Source organism: Schistocerca piceifrons, chromosome 2 (genome assembly GCF_021461385.2).
Source record: "Schistocerca piceifrons isolate TAMUIC-IGC-003096 chromosome 2, iqSchPice1.1, whole genome shotgun sequence".
Classification (NCBI taxonomy): domain Eukaryota; kingdom Metazoa; phylum Arthropoda; class Insecta; order Orthoptera; family Acrididae; genus Schistocerca; species Schistocerca piceifrons.
The window spans coordinates 1,098,949,325-1,098,971,606 of record NC_060139.1 but is presented as its reverse complement, the minus strand read 5'-3'; the positions used below and the strand labels follow the sequence as shown (position 1 = coordinate 1,098,971,606).

At 39.7% G+C, this 22,282-nt stretch overlaps 1 protein-coding gene across 1 annotated transcript in view; it reads right to left on the bottom strand.

The window, feature by feature from the left end:
* The window catches only part of LOC124776158 (dynein axonemal heavy chain 3), a 1,197,897-nt gene that overhangs the window by 288,266 nt on the left and 887,349 nt on the right, over positions 1-22,282 (bottom strand). The window contains exon 51 of the mRNA XM_047250998.1: positions 9,648-9,796. Coding sequence (XP_047106954.1) covers positions 9,648-9,796 — 149 coding nt within the window. The remainder of the gene's footprint in view (positions 1-9,647; positions 9,797-22,282) is intronic.

The following is a 22,282-nucleotide window of genomic DNA, read 5'->3' as shown; positions in this document are numbered from 1 at the left end:
AAGGGAAGACAGAAAGGTGGAAGGAGTATATAGAGGGTTTATACAAGGGCGATGTACTTGAGGGCAATACTATGGAAATGGAAGAGGATGTAGATGAAGATGAAATGGGAGATAAGATACTGCGTGAAGAGTTTGACAGAGCACTGAAAGCCCTGAGTCGAAACAAGGCCCCGGGAGTAGACAACATTCCATTAGAACTACTGATGGCCTTGGGAGAGCCAGTCATGACAAAACTCTACCATCTGGTGAGCAAGATGTATGAGACATGCGAAATACCCACAGATTTCAAGAAGAATATAATAATTCCAATCCCAAAGAAAGCAGGTGTTGACAGATGTGAAAATTACCAAACTATCAGTTTAATAAGTCACAGCTGCAAAATACTAACGCGAATTCTTTACAGACGAATGGAAAAACTGGTAGAAGCGGACCTCGGGGAAGATCAGTTTGGATTCCGTAGAAATGTTGTAACACGTGAGGCAATACTAACCTTAAGACTTATCTTAGAAGAAAGATTAAGAAAAGGCAAACCTACGTTTCTAGCATTTGTAGACTTAGAGAAAGCTTTTGACAACGTTAACTGGAATACTCTCTTTCAAATTCTGAAGGTCTCAGGGGTAAAATACAGGGAGCGAAGTCTATTTACAATTTGTACAGAAACCAGATGGCAGTTATAAGAGTCGAGGGGCATGAAAGGGAAGCAGTGGTTGGGAAAGGAGTGAGACAGGGTTGTAGCCTCTCCCCGATGTTATTCAATCTGTATATTGAGCAAGCAGTAAAGGAAACAAAAGAAAAATTCGGAGTAGGTATTAAAATTCATGGAGAAGAAGTAAAAACTTTGAGGTTCGCCGATGACATTGTAATTCTGTCAGAGACAGCAAAGGACTTGGAAGAGCAGTTGAACGGAATGGACAGTGTCTTGAAAGGAGGATATAAGATGAACATCAACAAAAGCAAAACGAGGATAATGGAATGTAGTCAAATTAAATCGGGTGATGCTGAGGGGATTAGATTAGGAAATGAGACACTTAAAGTAGTAAAGGAGTTTTGCTATTTAGGGAGTAAAATAACTGATGATGGTCGAAGTAGAGAGGATATAAAATGTAGACTGGCAATGGCAAGGAAAGCGTTTCTGAAGAAGAGAAATTTGTTAACATCGAGCGTAGATTTAAGTGTCAGGAAGTCGTTTCTGAAAGTATTTGTATGGTGTGTAGCCATGTATGGAAGTGAAACATGGATGATAACCAGTTTGGACAAGAAGAGAATAGAAGCTTTCGAAATGTGGTGCTACAGAAGAATGCTGAAGATAAGGTGGGTAGATCACGTAACTAATGAGGAGGTATTGAATAGGATTGGGGAGAAGAGAAGTTTGTGGCACAACTTGACTAGAAGAAGGGATCGGTTGGTAGGACATGTTTTGAGGCATCAAGGGATCACAAATTTAGCATTGGAGGGCAGCGTGGAGGGTAAAAATCGTAGAGGGAGACCAAGAGATCAATACACTAAGCAGATTCAGAAGGATGTAGGTTGCAGTAGGTACTGGGAGATGAAGAAGCTTGCACAGGATAGAGTAGCATGGAGAGCTGCATCAAACCAGTCTCAGGACTGAAGACCACAACAACAACAACCTGTTGACGTTAGCCTTTCTGTGGAGGGCTATTGTCACTTTGCACATGGTTGTAAAGGTGTCTTAATTGTCCCTCCTGCAGACATAAGCACAATGTGAAATGTAGCAGAACGAATTATTCCATTTGCTACCATTCTACTCCTTTAGACATCTATTTTTTCTCCTCGTTATTAGGCTGATAGCAGACATACTCCACTTAATTAATTTGCTGACATTCCTATTTAATCAGTACCTTATTATAATTAATAGTTTACCAGATAATTTCAATGCTGCTTATCCCAGTTGGATGGTTAGTTCTCCATAAAACATTTCGTTTTAAGGATACTTCTGCAAGTGAAGTTGCTCTCAGGCCAGGTGGTTATGAAAATGTCATGAGCTAATAACTGTTCATTGTTTAAATGACCTATCTTGTTTGATAGACCTAATTTCACTCTTTACAGTAATCAATTTACTTTTTCTGAAAATACATTAACTAAGAAATTATTTGTAATTAAATTCTGACCCACCCTAAAATATTTTGTTATTTGAACAATTATTATTAATCAATTTCCATTCCCACATACCTATCCAACATTTATGCTTATTTGATACCCAGATATTATTTATACTTTTGTTGACCTAATTTTTCTGAATCAGATAGTGCACTAATTAATAAATTTATGAAATTAAGACCGTACAAATTTTACACTAAATTTGGTAAACAACTGTGTAGGTATACAGTGTATCAAATATATACTACCTTAACTTTTATATTTTTGTAAGTATCTAGCATACAGTTATACAAAATTATAACTGAATCAAGAGAGTGACAATAATCATATATTTTATCCTTATACTACACTGTCCAATCATATTAATGTGGCCACCTGCCAATGGCACGAACAATAACTTTTAGTGGTGTGGACATACAGGAAAAGTGTCTGCGAGGCTCTGGAACATACCAACAGGGATATGGAGCCATGCCAACTCCAAAGCAATTGTCAGGTATTCTCCATTTCTCGGTTGTGGACCTATGTTGCAAACAGCACAAATGAGGTGATACCGTAGGTTCTCGACTGGGTGCATGACCCAGGCACCTGCTGTGGAAGCCCATACGAAGGAATGTTCACTGAACAGTCATTGAGGAGACACTGTTAGTAGTCCCTCAGTTCATCTGGGTGGTCAGTTGCTCAACAGTTGCATGTCTGTTCACCCATAAATGTTGCCTAGCCATCATTCACCTCTGTCATCTCTGGCCTGCGATGCACCACAGTTGACTTGGCAGTGATTTTGGATAGCACTGTTTTACCATGCACAGTTTACTTTAACCAATGTGACACACAAATGGTTCACAAACTTAGGCATTTCAGAAATGCTTCCATCCTTGGCCCGAAAGCCAATGAAAAGGCCGTTCTGGATGTCAGATAAATTGCTCCGTTTCCACATTATAACAATGAGTGCACTATTTTCCACATTCCTCCATTGCTAGTGCTGCCATCTGTCATACGTGACTGGTTATTGCACACTGACATCAAACATAGATGGTGGGCACAACAATGTGACTAAACTGTGTATTATGAAGTAAAATATAATTACCAATTTCACAAATTATCCACACGCCTGTCTTTATGTATCCATATGAGACAGAATGTCAGCAGTTTGCATTTAGCTGTCACCTAAATAACATCTCCTTCCTGGAATCCACATTAATAGCGCAGGGGCAGTGCTTGCCTGTTTACTCATGTCTACCTCCTGTGGTGTTGGAATTTCTATAATGTGGGAACTCATGGACTGTTCAGACAGTCTGGAAGGAAGTTCACGTATTAAAATAATTGTGCTTCTGCAATTGCACTTAGAAATGCAAGTGTTTGTGATGGCACTGTTTACCTACATTTGTGCAGTGGCATTAGCTTCTGTGATTGGCCTTTTGAGAAGCAAAGCAAATGAAGTAGCAAATGTGGAGAATTGCGTTGATTTGTAAGGTCCTATGATTAACTGTTTGTAAGCCACCTTGTCACTTTTTGCTCCTGTATCTTCTTTCCTTCAGTGCAGTCTCTACTCTGCGTAGGGTGATCCCCAGAGCAATCAACATACTGTGATCAACATGAGCCTAAGAGTAAATCATGGGAAGCCTTACCGCATTTGTCGCAAGTGGCTTCTCCTTTACATGTCAGAATCCTGTGTCCAAAGTTTTGGAATTTATAACAGTGCATCAGATTTAATATAAAAGCCTAAATTTTAAATAAATGAATCATGCCCTGATGTTCTCTGAGAGTGTAGTGCTATTAAATATAAGAATAAAGGGATTTGTTTTCACTAGTTCACTGTCTATTCTAGTCACCACACCTCCATGACCCACTTATCTTTCAGTTCTTCTTTTAGAATTACTGTTATACACTGCATGATCTAAAATCTTGCTATAATTTCATTACTATTTCACATTCTCCTAGACATTTAGCTGCCTGTAGTTTTGTTGCTTCTTGGGAACTAGATGTTTCAACCAATAGATTTTAAAGTGCCCTGTAAGTGCAGAGAGGTGAAACATTCTCAAAGCTGCCCTCTTTACTCTTAACACTTAAAGACATATTCTGATCAACAACATGTGTTCTATTACCTATAACAGAAGTGTGTTCAACAATGCTTTCTCTAGGAGGACTGGTTACATGAGTACTTTTGTTTGATCAATCCAACTGGGACTGGATTTGAAAGAGCCAATGGTTCCATCCCAGTCTATACCAATAGGCCTAAAGTTCTATGTAGACAGAGCCCCACTTGCCTCATATAACTATTTTCAGCTGTGGTGTGGCACTTTACCCAAAGGTTGCTCACAGATGTTTCTTTAAACCATCCTTATGATATGGACAGTGGAGCCAAGATCACCATTCTGTGTTATGTGCGATGTCCCACAATTGTGACATGCCTTGTGGAGATTGCTTAACCATGGAGATAGAACAGGTGGCTCCATTCAGTCCTCGGACCAGGAACCACTGGTTCACCACACCCATACACAGTGCACGCTGAGCACCTCAACGCGATCGACAGGAGGCACATGTCTTATCAAATGCCACATTCTTGGTGACCATTACTTTCTCTGCACTTATGAGCTGTTAGTAAAGAAAACTGAGGAAAAATTTATCAAGGAAATTACAGCTGAGAGAGAAGATATAAAAACTTTAAGGTTTGTTGCTACCATCATAATTCTGTCAGACAGTGCGAAGCAAATAAATGAACAGAACAGAATAGGCAGCGTCCTGTAAAGAAGTCAGAGGACAAATATCAACAGAAGAAAACATGGGTAATGTAATGCAGTCAGATGCTGAGGAAATTAGATTATGAAACAACACACTAAAAAGTAGGCGAGTTTTGCTTTTTGTGGAGCAAAAAAAGCTATTGATGGCAGGAACAGACAGGGTATATAATGCTGACTGGCAATAGCAGGAAAAATCTTTCTGAGGATAGGGATTTCGTCAACACTAAGTACAAATTTAAGTGTTAGAAAGTCTTGTAAGAAATTATGGTATTTGTATTGAGTGCAGCTTCATGCACAAGTGAAGCATGGGCAATAAGAAGGCCAGATCTGGTGAAAGTTGTCTGGATTTTTTAATCTCAATTTACAACAAAATTTCATACATATAATCCAACCACATACATACTATCTACTCCTGACTATCCTTAGATCTCATTATTGTGCAACGAATACACAGTGACTGGTTGTGAAACTGATCTAGAAAATTATTCTGTACATAAATTTAGCTAATGTTGATGAACTCAAGCATTTGAGAAGACCTATAACATGCAATTTTCAATTCAAGTTCTGACCAATATGCACAATCAGGAATTTTGAACAATCAGTTTTAGATATTTATCTTCTTCCATGCTGTTTTGTCATTGATAATGTATCCTGACTTGTACATAATGGAATAAACTATGCTTTTTCTAAGACAGATAATGAATCAAGAACTGATAGAACATTGTATCAAAGGAAAATTCAATTGATAAAACTAACAAATGGAGGGATACTTTTGCTTGCCAGTACTTACAACAGGGAGGCAGCATTTGTAGGACTTCCAATAGACATGTATACAAATATAAGGGACACACTATTTACTTTTCATTGGTGAGGAGTAGGTTGGGAAACATTTAAAGGAAGTTAGGTTGTAGAGCTCAGAGAGTACAAGGCTGGACAGAGATGAAACTTGTGCCACCTTTTTAGACAGCACACAAAAATCCCAGTATGTGAATCTTGTTATTATAAGTGAAATGGTAGATGGTATGTTCAGTGGAGAGGCCCTTCTGTAATCCAAATTGAGACAGAATCACAATCATATTTGTAGGTATCTTAAGTATTACATTTTAAAAAACATATGAGAGGGAAGTTAATAGTGAAACAAGTCCATAGTTAAATATCTACCATTCTATATTTCTTAGAGAATGGTCTGACAATGACAAACATCAGCCTATGGGGAAAGACATCTCATGAAAGTAATACATTAAATATAATGCTGAGTACATTATTTATATCAGAAGACCATACTTTTAATATTTTGCTTGAAATGTTATCAATTCCATGAGAAGTTTTGCATTTTAGAAAATTAATTACTTTCCTGACTGCATTGGAAGAAGTTAGTGATCTCAAACTGACTAACAATTCGGTTGTTTTAATCACTTTTCCGAACAAAGAATGACACATTCTATAATATGGATGCTGTTGCACACATTTGCTTACAATGTCTACTTTAATTAGATCTCCCTTCTGCTACATACTATTCTATTGCCTTTTGTTATACAAGGTTTCTTGAACCCATCAACACTACTGTATTTGACAGTTTTGTTTGGGAACATGTTTTCAGATTTGCTCTAAAATGGGCTGTTGTGAGCTCATTAGTTATTCTAGTTTTTTCTTTATATATGGACATTTGCTTATCATATCATTTAATCTTGCTGATAGCAACTGATGACCACTACTTTTCATACTGGATTCAATGACATCATAGATAGTTTCATTTTTCCACTATGATATAAATAATAAATAATTAATATGTAATTAATTTTGCCTCATGCATGAAGTGAATAAAAGGCAAAATTGAAAAAGTCATTATCTCTTTCAGTGCACAGTTGTAATTAGGTATTCAGTAGCATTACATTGTTTCAGGCCACGAAGCATTTAACATCACTACAGACTGAAGAATGTACACTGCCTGATGAAACAAGTGAAGAACACAGAAGACACAGTCTGACATCAATGTAACTTTGTACACGTACACATCGGTGGCAGGTATGTGAATGATTACAGTTCCAGTTCTCTGTGATAGGCAAAATGGCCATCAGAGTGCACTAATGTTGTTCATGTTTAGTGCTGTTACCACGCCTGGTAATGTATATAAGTAATGTGAAGAGCATCAGATGTGGGGTGCTTAGTGCCCTCAATATTCTGGTCAAAGTTGTTCGAACGTAACACCTCTGAATTGTGCGCCAAGCGCATCTTAGCCCCATCACATCTGTGCCTGCCATGCAGGAATAAGTAATCCACTCCCTGCAACACCCTGTGTCATCGTGCACCATTGGTCAGAGTCTAGCAGTAGCTGGGTTCGGAAATTTCCACCTCATGCTTAGAGTGCTGTTAACACCAAAACATGAGTGGCTGGGTTTAGAGTGATATCTCGACTGGGGAGCACAGACTGCTGACGAATGGTGCCAAACTGTGTTTGACAATGAATCACATTTCTGCACCACACCAGATGACCATCAATAGCGAGCACAGGTGTGACCTCCGGGTTGGTCCGATTCTTCCGATATCCTGGAAAAACGTAGTGGTGTTACCCCAGTTCACACTGTGAGGAGCTACCATCTACGAGTTAAGGCACAGATGGTAATGACACGGGGTATTCTGATGGCACAATGGTGTGTCACAAACACCGTCAGTTCTCATGTGTTATCTCTCAAATTACAGGATCACAGTGTCATTTTTCAACAGCACAATGCTCATACACACACGACAGGCATCCACAAATTGTCTGTGAGATGTTGAGGTATTCCCTGATAAAACACATGTGAAGCCAGCTCAGATGTTAACTCTGTCGCAAAGTCACTAAGCAGAACATCAAAAATCGATTACGACAGTTGTACGACAGTTGCCTCTGGAGGAAATATGACAGCTTTATGACACCCTTCTCAACTGAATCAGAGCATTGCCATATCATATTGATTAACTGGGCTCAGTCCATCAAGTTATTTGCTTTACTGTTTTTGTCAGGCTGTGTACATGACTGCATCAGTCATCTCAGATATGAAGTTGTGAATAAAGATCGAAGTGCATAAACTGTACATAATGATTACTATCGTCATCGTTTTACCCTCACCTGTTTGTTCAACACTTGTTTTAACAATTTGTGCCCAAACACACTCATCAAAAAAAGTATTTCATCACCTCAGTTCCAGAACCTGTACAGAAAATTGAAATAGAGATCAATGTAAACAACAATTCCGCCCTTTTTATTGCTCACAAAAACAAAACACTGCATGTTGTACTACCATACAATGAGACCTTCAGAGGTGGTGATCCAGTTTGCTGTACACACTGGTACTTCTAATACCATTTAGCACATCCTCTTGCATTGATGCATGCCTGTATTCATCATGGCATGCTCTCCACAAGTTCATCAAGGCACTGTTGGTCAAGATTGTCCTACTCTTCAACGGCGATTTGGCATAGGTCCGTCAGGGTGGTTGGTGGGTCATATCACCCATAAACAGCCCTTTTCAATCCATCCCAGGCATGTTCGATAGGGTTCATGTCTGGCGAACATGCCGGCCACTCTAGTCGAGTGATGTCATTATCCTGAAGGAAGTCATTCACAAGATGTGCACAATGGGCGCCCGAACTGTTGTTCATGAAGATGAATGCCTCACCAATATGCTGAGATATGGTTGCACTATCAGTCAGAGGATTGTATTCACATATCGTACACCCGTTACGGTGCCTTCCATGACCACCAGTGCCGTATGTTGGCCCCCGATAATGCCACCCCAAAATAGCAGGGAACCTCCATCTTGCTGCATCCGCTGGACAGTGTGTCTAAGGTGTTCAGCCTGACTGGGTTGCCTCCAAACATGTCTCCGACAATTGTCTGGTTGAAGGCATATGCGACACTCATCGGCAAGAGAACATGATGCCAATCCTGAGCAGTCCATCTGGTATGTTGTTGGGCCAATCTGTACCATGCTGCATGGTGTCGTGGTTGCAAAGGTGGACCTCGCCATGGATGTTGGGAGTGAAGTTGTGGATTATGCAGCCTGCTGCACACAGTTTGAGTTGTAACTTTACATCCTGTGGCTGCATGAAAAGCATTATTCAACATGGTGGCATTGCTGTCAGGGTTCCTTTGAGTATTAATCCATAGGTAGCGGTCATTCACTGCAGTAGTAGCCCTACAGACACCTCAGTGAGGCATGTCATCGACGGTCCCAGTCTGTTTGTATCTCCTCCATGTCCAAACAACATTGCTTTGGTTCACTCCGAGATGCCTGGACACTTCCCTTGTTCAGACCCCTTCCTGGCACAATGTAACAATTCAGATGCAATGAAACCGCAGTATTGACCATCTAGGTATGGATGAACTACAGACAACACGAGCCATGTACCTCCTTCCTAATGGAATGACTGGTACTGATCGGCTGTTGCACCCCCTCCATCTAATGGGCACTGCTCATGCATGGTTGCTAACATCTTTGGGTGGGTTTAGTGAAATCTCTGAACAGTCAAAGGAACTGTGCCTATGTTACAATATCCACAGTGAATGTCTGTCTTCAGGAGTTCTGGGAACTGGGGTGATGCAAAACTGCTTTTGATATGTGTACAATGATTACTGAGTGATTCGTATAAATGCACACATGTACTAATAATATGAACAATAATAATAATAATAATAATAATAATAATAATAATAATAACCAGGACAAAATGGACATCAAATTGCACACTGAAATATTTTGAATTAATGCAAACAAATACATAAAGTCCTTCAGTATTCAGTCGCAATACCTTAACAGCAACTTCTGGTAGATAATGAGGATTTCGTAGTCTCGTTGTTATATAAAATCGGAAATCCCAATTATACTCAACAGTATTTTCCCCAAGTTTCAACCAGTCGAGGCCTCCTTCCCTATAAACTTGTTTCAGAAGAATTGGCTCTGAAAAAAAAAGTACAATAATGTAAAAGACTGTGATTCACTTGTTGAACAATATGATGCACACAACTGACATACATCAGTGTACAAGATTATTTGGTTACATATACATCATCTTCTAATTTTCAACGTACACCAATATTGTACACTGTGGTGACAAAAGTCACAGGATAGCAATATGCGTCTACACAGTTGGCAGTAGTGTCATGTACATAAGGTGTAAATGGGCAGTGCACAGGTTGTGCTGTCATTTGTACTCGTGTGATTCATGTGAAAAAGTTTCTGACACAATTATGGTTGCACGATGGGAATTAACGCTTTGAATATGGAATGGTAGTTGAAGCTAGACTCGTAGGACATTCCATTCAGAAATCATTAGGGAATTCACTATTCCAATATCCACAGCGTCGAGAGTGTGCCAACAATACCAAATTTCAGGCACTACCTCTCACCATAGATAACTCAATTGCCAACGGCCTTCACTTAAAGACCAAGAGCAGTCGCATCTGCGTAGAGTCCTCAGTGCTAATAGTCATGCAACCCCGCACGAAATTAATGCAGAAATCAATGTGGGGTGTACAATTAACTTATCCCTTAGGTCAGTGTGGGAAAATTTGGTGTCCATGAACAATGGCAGCAGATGACTGACACAAGTACCCTTGCTAACAGCATGACAATTGCCTGCTGTGACTCTTGTGAACTTGTGACCATATCAGCTAGACTCTAGATGACAGGAAAACCATGGTGTTGTCAGATGAGTCACAATTTAAATTGCTAAGAGCTGATGGTAGTATTCAAGTGTGGTACAGATCCATAAGGCTGTGGACCCAGCTTGACAACAAGGCACAGTGCAAACTGCTCGTGGGTCCATACTAGTGTTGGCTGCATCTACACAGTATGGACTGAGCCCTCTGGTCCAATTGAACAGACCATTGACTAGAAGTGGCTATGTCTGCTACCTGGAGACCGTTGCAGCCATTCTTGGACATCAGATTCCCAAACATCAATGGAATTTTTATGGATGGCATTGTGCCATGTCACTAGACTAGAATAGTTCACAATTTGTTTGAAGAATATTCTGGACAATTCATGTGAATGATATGGCCATCAAGATCACCCAACATGAATGCCATCAAGCATTTATGGGTCATAATTGAGAGGTCAGTCCATGCAGAAAATCCTGTGCCAATAACTCTTCGACAATTATGGACGGCTATAGAGGCAGCATGACTCAATATTTCTGCAGGGGACTCCCAAAAAACCTGTTAAATCCATGCCACATCAAGTTGCTCCACTGCACTGGGCAAAACGAGGTCCACCGTGATATTAATGGGTATCCCATGACTTTTGTCACCTCAGTGTAAATTATATAGAAAGTTAATAATGAGGCTTAAACCAATATTAGCTCAATAAAATTTTATTAAATAACAAAATCATTTGTTCATAATGCAGAAGAATGTCTATTTAGTTGTTCTCAATATGAAGTGGATCAGTGTATTTCATATAAAAAGAAAAAGAAGCTTTAGCAGTAAAGTCACCACTATTGTAGGCGATTAAAATCTTAATTTATTTTTAATGAAAATTTACTTATTGTAACATTAATTGTTAAAAATGCTCATCTTCCAAAATTTAGTATTGAGGATCTCTACATTTTACAACACATGTTATTTAAAATAGATTTATGTCTTGTGCTGAGCATGTTGTCACACATAAATTCATTTCTAGAAGTTTCTATTCATTGTAAGCAAACAAAAGTTGAAACTTCCTGGCAGATTAAAACTGTGTGCCCGACCGAGACTCGAACTCGGGACCTTTGCCTTTCGCAGGCAAGTGCTCTACCAACTGAGCTACCGAAGCACGACTCACGCCCGGTACTCACAGCCTTACTTCTGCCAGTACCTCGTCTCCTACCTTCCAAACTTTACAGAAGCTCTCCCGCGAACCTTGCAGAACTAGCACTCCTGAAAGAAAGGATATTGCAGAGACATGGCTTAGCCACAGCCTGGGTCCTGAGTTCGAGTCTCGGTCGGGCACACAGTTTTAATCTGCCAGGAAGTTTCATATCAGCGCATACTCCGCTGCAGAGTGAAAATCTCATTCTGGAAACATCCCCCAGGCTGTGGCTAAGCCATGTCTCCGCAATATCCTTTCTTTTAGGAGTGCTAGTTCTGCGAGGTTCGCGGGAGAGCTTCTGTAAAGTTTGGAAGGTAGGAGACGAGGTACTGGCAGAAGTAAGGCTGTGAGTATCGGGCGTGAGTCGTGCTTCGGTAGCTCAGTTGGTAGAGCACTTGCCCGCGAAAGGCAAAGGTCCTGAGTTCGAGTCTCGGTCGGGCACACAGTTTTAATCTGCCAGGAAGTTTCATATCAGCGCACACTCTGCTGCAGAGTGAAAATCTCATTCTGCAAACAAAAGTTAATATTACAACAATATTGTTAATTAGCAATATTCATTTCTAGAAGTTTCTATTCATTGTAAGCAAACAAAAGTTAATATTACAACAATATTGTTAATTAGCAATGTAAGGGCTGGTATTAGGTCAACAAAAGGAGAGATACAGGGTGGTTGTTGCTGTGATGAGAGCTGTTCAACAGTTGTATAGTATTTTGATTCTTACAAGATGGTAAATAAACAAGAAGGGATAACACCTTTAAAGTTAATGCACTTAAATGTGGAATATCTCAGAAACAAACTAGACATACTACAAATATTCATAGAGGAACCCTTGCCACGTGTACTAGCAATAACGGAACATGGGCTAAAATGCAGTGAAATAATATATTATAGATTAGAAGGTTACTTACTAGCAAATAGTTATTGTAGGCAAAACCATAAAGGTGGTTGCAGTTTATGTTAATAAGGATATAGAAGCTAAAAAAAATTTCCTTTCTTGAACACCATACCAAAAAAGGATCAATTGAAATGACAGGTATTGTACTCCACAGTAATGATCTTAAGTTACCAAAGCATAAAGTGATTGGAGTATATAGGCCACCAAATGCTGATGTAATGCTGTTTATGGATAAACTTAGTAGTGTTGTTGGTCAGGACAGTTCTAATGACTATACTCAAATAGTATAGTAAACTTGAAACTCAGTGATGTACTGACCTCATACAATCTTGTAAATGTAGTGAACTTTGACACCAGAGTAAAGGACACATGTTCCACAAGAATAGATTATGCTATAATCAACAAAGATGTTATAGATAAACAATAGAACAGTCTGACAACATAAGCAATGCATCTTGGAAATTGATTGACAAATACCGAAAAGGTCCGAATAAGATGAACATGGAACCACTCAGCATAAGACATGATGGTAACGTTATAAAAGAACCCAGATACTATATGTAATATTTTTAATAACTACTACATTTCTGGTGAACAATCAACCCTTATTATAGATTCATAGGTAGAGACCCGATGCCATCTCACCCAGTGTACCGAATTTGAATTTGTGGAAGTGAATGACCAGGAGGTTCGCAGAGCAATATACATGCTAAAGAAAAAATTTTCATCTGGATGGGATGGTGTATCCAGTGCTATTATTAAAGCATGCTTAAAAGAAATCTCTAAACCTCTTACTTGCCTGATTAATTGCAGCATTAGAGAAAACATGTATCCAATGGTTCTTAAAAAGGAATATAGAGTATAAAAAGGGAAAATAAGGAAGATGTCTCCAACTATAGACCAATATCATTAATTCCCACTTTTAGTAAGATATTCGAAAGCATTATCCTTTCTCAGCTAAGTGCCTTTTTCACAAAACATAAACTGCTTGTAGATTCGCAGCATGGCTTCAGAAAAGAGCTAAGTACAACCACAGCAGTTACACAGTTCATCCATGAAGTTTACTGCCTGTTGGACCAGAAGATGCAGACCACAGGTTTATTTTTGGACCTGACAAGAGCATTTGATATGGTAAACCATAGGGTACTTCTTAAAAAGCTAAAATCTTATAGTATTGGGGATCAAGCCATGAATCTTCCAACCAAATACCATCTGACTCGTAAGCAAAGCACTAAATTGCAAACTAGATAATAAAATCATGAACTCCCAGTCCATCAGTGAACCTGTATTACAAGGTGCAACAAATGGATCAATCCCTGGACCCTTTCTCTTCCTTATATATATGTTAACGACATTGCACAACCTATTAACTCCCATATTGTAAGCCATGCAGATGATATGTCAATCTTATTCTATGAGAGTTAATCTAATGAGCTAGAATCTCTTGCTACTAGTGGTGTAACAGAAGTAACAAAATACTTCAATGATCAGGGACTCAAGGTGAATGTCACCAAAACTCAACTACTGACATTTAAAACCGGCAGTTCTCACCACAACAATATGAATAGTGTGTGTAATATCTCAGCAACAGAAAATGGTAACTGTAAATTCCTGGGTGTGTATGATGATGAAAATTTTCGGTGGACATACCACATTAATTTCGTATGCGGAAAAGTCAGTAGTGCCATATATCTCCTCAGCCAGCTCACAAAGATAGTTCCTAGCAAAGCACTGAAATTAGTATATTATGGAACACTTTTCCCCTTTCTCAATTACGGAATTGAACTATGAGGCTGTGCAGCTGATGTACATTTAAAAAGAATACTACTACTGCAGAAAAGAGCAATAAGACATATACATGGGATGGGACATAGAGATTCATGTCGTGAAGTGTTTGTGCAGCACAAATATCTGACAATTTATTCTCTGTACATCTTCAAAATAGTTTATATTTTTTATAAGTCAACCAACAGTAGCTATCAAGGGCAGTGACATACATGATCACAACACTAGAACAAAGCGCAACTATTTCCGTAACAAAACAATGTTAAAAATGACTGATAGAAGTCCATAAATCAATGGTTTGATTTGGTATAACAAGCTACCAAATGCTCTGAGAACGTACACGGGAAATGTTTTTAAAACAAAATTAAAATCTTTTCTAATAGAAAAATGTTATATTCTTTCACTGAATTTTAAGATAGTGGTTGTAACATGAGGCATTAGCATATCAGCTGTAATATGATAAATGTAAAAAATAGACATAAGAAGCAACAGCTACAGAATATAGTGTATTTTATAAGTGTAAATATAACCATAGTATTAAGTACGTTTGCAAAAGCCATAATTATGATGGCTTCATGCAAAGATAGTGTGAATAAACAAATAAAGTTGTTGCGTTGGATTTTTATTTCAAAGAGTAAAAACATAGAATTTGCATAATACTCCAGCACAATCCAAAAAGATACAAGCTCTGTATTCATGAAGCAAATGAGAGTGTTATAACAACTCAATTGGCAATCACAGGCACTCCAACCCAGCACGGTAAACATTAACACCACAGTGCATCAATTCCAAATATTTTAATATCACTTACAGATAACTCTTTTATAATTAGAATACAATGCAATGCATGAAATGATATTGTAATTTACATAATATATGTGTGCTGGAAGTTAACAATATGAACAAACAAAACTGACAAAAAAGAACTGTTCAAATGCAAGTGACATGAGACTTTAGGAATCAGTGCATAAACTTTGTGTAGAACAGTAGAGTGAGGGAACATGTAGGAGAAAAAGTAACAGTTTATAATACTTAGGAAGATAACTGTGGTTCCTCGCCCTGATGTAGCACGAGATGTTTCAATGCCTTGAGGTATGGAGAGAATTAGTAAGGCATCCTGAGGTTTGATGCTTCAACTAGTTCCAGCAACTCACAAATTAATATGCAGTGAATCCGTCATACACTGTGAAAAACCTTGCTTTGCTTCACTTTTTGCATCACGAGTTATGTTACCCACCATCTTGACCAGTAGTTTAAAAGATTTAAGCTGTTTTCATTCAGTTTCCATTTTCACATTCAAAGCTAGAAAACACTGTCATGTTTGTTAATTAAGTCAGACAGCAGTTTCCTGATATATTCAATAGATTATTTCCTTTTGTTTGTAGTTTTATTGAAACTGTCATTGGGAAGATGGTTTCTTATTTTATTTATATTCTCAGTTATGGTTATGTATAAATTTTCTGATTGACAAGAAAAGTTCCTAATTTCATTTTTTTTTAAATTCTTTTCTTACAATATTTGTGTTACTTCTTTTATATATGACAGATCCAGCAATGAGTAGCCAAGTTATGATACCAATCGGAGGGACTCGGCATGGTGGCAACAGAATCTGGAGGAAGTGGTGTCACTACAGGCCCACATGTCAGAGCATTCACCAATGAACTGCAACTGGCTGCCCAAGCCGTATTTCTTGATACGAGGAGACTGTCAGGATGTCAGTCATTGCCAACTATCTGCATAACATTGACCTATATCAGCCTACAAATCTGGATTTGCAAAGAACTGTGTAACATCAGTGTGGGCTCTCAATGTAAATTGCTTTTATTTCCCATTGCTAAGGTTCTCGCTAGCTTACATTTTGTGCACACACTTAGGCTTGTGGGGATTTCTCGTACACAACACACATATATGTGAGTTATAGACTAAATAAATTGTTGCTTTTGCCAGCCAAAACATTGGTGACGAGTATTATCAAACTTCTGTCTTGACACACAGGGCTGTCAAGCAAACTGCAACTAGTGGTAAAGAGTAGTGAGGTCACAGCTGTGTGATGCCTGCTAACAACCGCATATCTGTTGGACAATCTTCCTCCTTGTGCTGCTTCTGAAGAAAATACAAGAGTGGGAGAATGGCTGTGCTCTTTATTTTTGTCTCAGTCATCCCCAGATATAAATTGTTTGTTGTGCAGGCTAAAACTGCTATTAGATCTGAGCACATTGCATTTTTGGAAATCTACAAATTTATGTCAGCTTATCTCACGAAGAAGTTGCAGCAAGTTGTAACTTGGCTAGAATTCCCATAGTAGCACAAACTGCAAAATCGGTCGCAGAGAGCTCGGGCTAATGATTTAAAAGGCAGAAGCAGCGAATGTCAGTTTGAGTCCACAATGCTGCAGTGAAAACGGATTTGTGCCTGTTCAGTGATCTGTCACACTAGCATTATAGAGGTCTGAAACAGTGAAGCTAGATCTACATCACTCAAAGTGCCTAAGTTGAAATCTGACATGCTAGCTTTGGCACATGCTCACAAAGTATTTGTAGCTGCAGACAGACAGGGCGAAGAACCACTGTAAGTAAACAGCTGCTATTAGCTTCGTGTCAATAGCAGGAGCCCACCGTGAGGCAGACTTCCCTATCTATGGAAAGCTAGGATTAAACGATGGAAAATCCAGAATGGAATGTAACAATATTATGAGATGGAAAGTTGCTACTCACCACACAGCGGAGATGCTAAGTCGCAGATAGGAACAACAAAAAGAGTTGCAACTTACAGCTTTCGGCCAATGGCCCTTGCCAAGAATAGAAAAACACACACACACACACACACACACACACACACACACACACACACACATACTGAAACCACAATGCGAACAGCAGCACAAGTGTGTGATGAGAATGGTGACTGGGTGGGGGTAAGGAGGAGGCTGGGGTGGGGAGGGGGACAGATAGTATGGTGGGGATGGTGGACAGTGAAATGCTGTAGGTTATGTGGAGGGCAGGGGAGAGTTGGGGGGGGGGGGAGAGAAGTAGTGGAAAAGGAGAGAAATACGGAGAAAAAAATAAAAATAAAAAGACTGGGTGTGGTGATGGAATGACGGCTGTGTAATACTGGAATGGGAGTATGGAAGGGGCTGGATGTGCGAGGGCAGTGATTAACGAAGATTGAGGCCAGGAGGATTAGAGGAACATAGGATGTATTGCAGAGAAATTTTCCACCTGCGCAGTTCAGAAAAGCTGGTGCTGTTGGGAATGATCCATATGGCATACACTGTGAAGCAGTCATTGAAATGAAGGATATCATGTTTGGCAGCGTGTTCAGCAACAGGGTGGTCCACTTGTTTCTTGGTTACAGTTTGTCGGTGGCCATTCATGTGGACAGACAGCTTGTTGGTTGTCGTGCCTACATAGAATGCAGCACAGTGGTTGCAGCTTAGCTTGTAGACAACATGACTGGTTTCACAAGTAGCCCTGCCTTTGATGAGATAGGTGGTGTTAGTGACCGGACTGGAGTAGGTGGTGGTGCACAAAGTACACCACCAGTAGTGACTCAAAAAGAAATTGAAAGCTTGGTCTTTGTGCTGATTTTAAAACTACCACCAAATCTCAGTCCACCGTGGATTCCTAATTGTCTGATTCGAGCAGTACCCTTTTGTGCTAATTTTCTTGACAATGTGATGGTCAGTGGAATTATGTGTCAAGTGCACTTCCAAAATCTATGTGCACTTTTAGTACTCTGCAGCAGGTGTGACTGAAGTGCTATCAATAACTTGCCACCATCTAAAACACTGAAGGAACAACAAACTTTCTTACCAAATGTAAATTATTACTTGAGATTTATTCTAAATACTGCTGGCATAACATTTCCTTTAAATCAACTTTGCAACAAAGGAGCTAAATTTGTTTGGTTATGCAGTTGCAACCATATATTTAAACAGTTGAAGTCAGCCTTAAAATGCGCCCCTCACCTAGCCACTTATGCCCTCGCAAAGATGCTTATCATAGTGACGGACTTGGCATGGCAAGGGTGCATACCTCCTCATGAGAACTGCAAAGGATTATACTACACTACCACTTTTGTTTCTAAGAGTCATTCAGCAGACCAGAAAAACTATTGACAGATTGAGAAAGACGCTATCACCATGTATTTCCAGTATGGTAATTCCATAACCTTTTGTACGGTGCAAAACTTAAAGCTTATGATTATTACAGGCCTCAAGTCTTTATAGACTGTTAGGGCTGAAAGCCTGGCTTCCCAAATGAACAGCTGAAGGACTTCAACGTCTTCAAATATATAAACAATCCAATCTTGTATAAAACCATTACTAAGCACACAAATATCTACACTCTATCCTAACTACCAATGGGACTGAATTGGTTTTTGATGTCTACAACATCTTGTGCATCCACCTTGATGCTGATACAGCTTAGAATGTGAAAACTGTTCGCACTATGGCGTTGAAGATAGCTTTACTGACAGTGCAGGATTTATTCTCAGAAAACATAAATTGCTGGGTTAGACACAGAATGCCATAAAAATGCCAGCTTTTTGGGCATTGTTTTCACTGTGGCATCACGTCACAAAATTGCATGGCATTTTATTGTCAAGGCAGCGAACGTCGATCAATGGTACCAACCTCACTAGACTGACCAGCCTCGAAGACACTCCACTGAGGCAATTTGGGAACCATCCACATTGATGGGGATGAGTTCTCTCAAGGTCTTGTCACCCCTGTAAATTATGACAGGTCAGCTGATGATCCCTTGAGGATACCTGCAGCTGTTTTTACAACATCAGAGGTGGATGGACAACAGAATGTCTGTACTTGCATGTTTATGTAGTAGATGGAAGATAGGAACTGATGGACTAGGAACTCTATGGAGTTATGCAGCTCAGTCTGAATGGGAGGAATGGGGTTACGAGGAACTGATACTGCCCTAAGCCAGCATGTTGCCTGGAGTTAAGGAGCACTGTTATGTGGTGGAAGCCTTGCCCGCAGTGATAATGAGATCACAGATCGCCTGAGAAGAGGAGATCCTGGAAGAGAGAAATCACCTGGAATAACAGTAGAGGACGGTTTTAGGGAACAGGAGAAAGGTCCCTTTCAAATAGGTGCTGGAGCAGTTCCATGCCGGATTCAATGCACTTTGTTAGTAGTGGGTTGGAACATGTTGATGAAAGTCTCACAAGTCCGTATCTAGAGACTCATTTAATGTATGGATTTTTACATCTTATACTAAATAAAAAGGAAAACAAAATCAGGATAAATTGAGAGAATTAAAGAGGTACCTTGAAATGAAAGGAAGCCTACTCTGAAAGATCAGCAACAATATTACAGTGCATTTATTCCCATGAGCAGCCAGCCAATTATTTCGAACAAGGCGCAGCTTTGAAATATCCTCAGGGGATAAGAAGATTCAGTCTGTCAGTAACTCTTGCTTACTTTTCAAAACTTTGTTGAACTTCTGTTGCATACTTTGTTGGGCTAGAACTCCTCAGAAAAACAGCTCCTGGACTGAGGTTATGACACTTTCTGCTCCATCATTCCATACAGATCAATTTCAATGGAATTTTGGAGAGTATGAAATAGTTATTATCAGACTGGAAATCAGAATCACGAAGCACGCTTCACTCAATAGCTAAAACAATGCCCAGTAAAGTTGCATTTGTCGGCAAAGGATTAGCAATTAGATGTGCTCCGCTTTATTGATGTCAATAATCTAATGTATACAATCACATAAATAGATACTGTGCAAATTTGTTCCAAAATTATAAATATACCTTTCTTCTCCAGCACAAATTTACTTGAGAACTTAATTGCTTTTGCATAAATCCAAAAGACATTTTATGTGACCTCAATAAAATGATATTCATGGTGTGTTGATGTGAGGGTAATCCCAAAAGTAAGGTTTCCTATTTTTTTATAAGAACATAGACCTGTTTATTTCTACAATGGTTTACATCAGTTTACAGCTTGAACATTTAGGTATTTTTTGACATAATCACCATTTCTGTCGACGCATTTTTGTAGATGCTGTGGCAGTTTTTGTATGCCCATGTCATACCGGCTCGCCGATATGCTATTCAGAAAGTTATGTACCTCTTCTTTCATCTCGTTGTCGGAGCTGAATCGCTTTCCGGCCAAATGTTCTTTTAACATAGGGAACAGGTGATAGTCACTGGGCACCAAGTCAGGACTATAGGGTGGATGGGTGATTATGTTCCACTGAAACTGTTGCAGGAGAGTAACAGTTTGCTGAGCAATGTGTGGGCGAGCGTTGTCACGGAGAATGTCTACGCCCTTGCTCAACATTCCTCTTCTCCAGTTCTGAATTGCCCATTTGAGTTTTTTCAGAGTCTTGCAGTACCTGTCAGCATTAATTGTGGTCCCAGAGGTTCAGCTCCAATGATGAGGTAAAAGAAGTGGTTCATATCTTTCTGAACAGCATGACAGTGAGCTGGTATGACATGAGCATACAAAATCTGCCACAGCATCTACAAAAATGCATCGCCAGAAATGGTGATTATGTCGAAAAATAGCTAAATGTTCAAGCTGTAAACTGATGTACGCCAATGTGGAAATAATCAGGTCTATGTACTTATAAAAAAATAGGAGACCTTACTTTTGGGATTACTCTCATAATTATTACTTTACAAAAGTTAAAATGAAAATTCAGGTTAGTAGAATTTTTCTAAGTTTCTAAATTCAGGGACCTGAAGCTTACATTGTAAAAGATATGTGGAGCACTGGTGAACTAATATACCTGATTATAAGATGAGGTTTTCCCAACTTCATCATTTGAAAAATACAGGGTCATCTTGCATTCAGAGTTTAGACTATTGCTGCTGAGAGAAACATTTTTACATCATGTGATAGATTAATACACGGGCCCTTTTACATTAATTTTCAGTTGAAACTTTGGCAGTTGAGGTCAGATGCAGATTTATTTCGACAATTTCAGAAGGATTGGAGTGACAACAGTGACACCAGCATGGCCGAGAACTGGACAAATGCGGGGACAGGAGGGTGAGTAGGCAGTAGTTTTTATCATGCAGCCAACTGCAGGGACGTATACTGAATACTTCGGCTTTATATGAACATCTATCTTTCGAACTGCAGTCTGCCTATTCGCAGTCAAGCAGCTGATGTGAGTGGACCGCAGTTGGCATAGCTGCCATAAGACATCTCTACGGAGTGGTCGCTAATAAGCTCTAACAGGAATAGCTGCCGGTGATGCTCTTCAGAGCACCGGGAACGAGTGCAAGCCACTTAATGCTTCAGCTCAATTCCTCACAGCCTCGGTTGCAAACCCCTCCTTGCAGGACTCTCCCATTCTTTGTTACTGTTCTTCAGTGTCAGGGGCCCGTTCACGTTGGATAATCCTGTGCACTGTAGGCCACTCTCGTCTTCATGCGCTCTCTTGCACTGCGCACTGCACTTCACGCAGATAGGCTCTAGGGACTCTCCTCCTCTGTAGGTACACAAAAAAAAAATTTCACTCTCACCGGGGGAAAAAAAAAAAAAGGTTGTGGAGGTGGAATACTGGTTGTTCCCGCCAGAATCACCGTCCCACTCTCCATGTTCCAAGAGGCAGTTGCCTTGAGAGATCAGCAGATGACCGAGCAGCACAATAACTGACTGAGCTGTTCATGGAGAGTGAACACACGCAAACACCGATGCACGCACCACACACACAAGCGACTGCCGCAAACATGCTTGACGTGCCCTCTCTATCACCTCTGGCGATGCTCCGGCTCTGTCAGTGCGACTGAGCCGGAGCCAGCATCGACAGAGGATATAAACAACATGGAAGACGGACCGTGGCAGTAGCTCGGTCCATGACACAAACCCCGTAAAGACACACAAAAAGGTGAGCCCACGAACACTGTGTGTGTGTGTGTGTGTGTGTGTGTG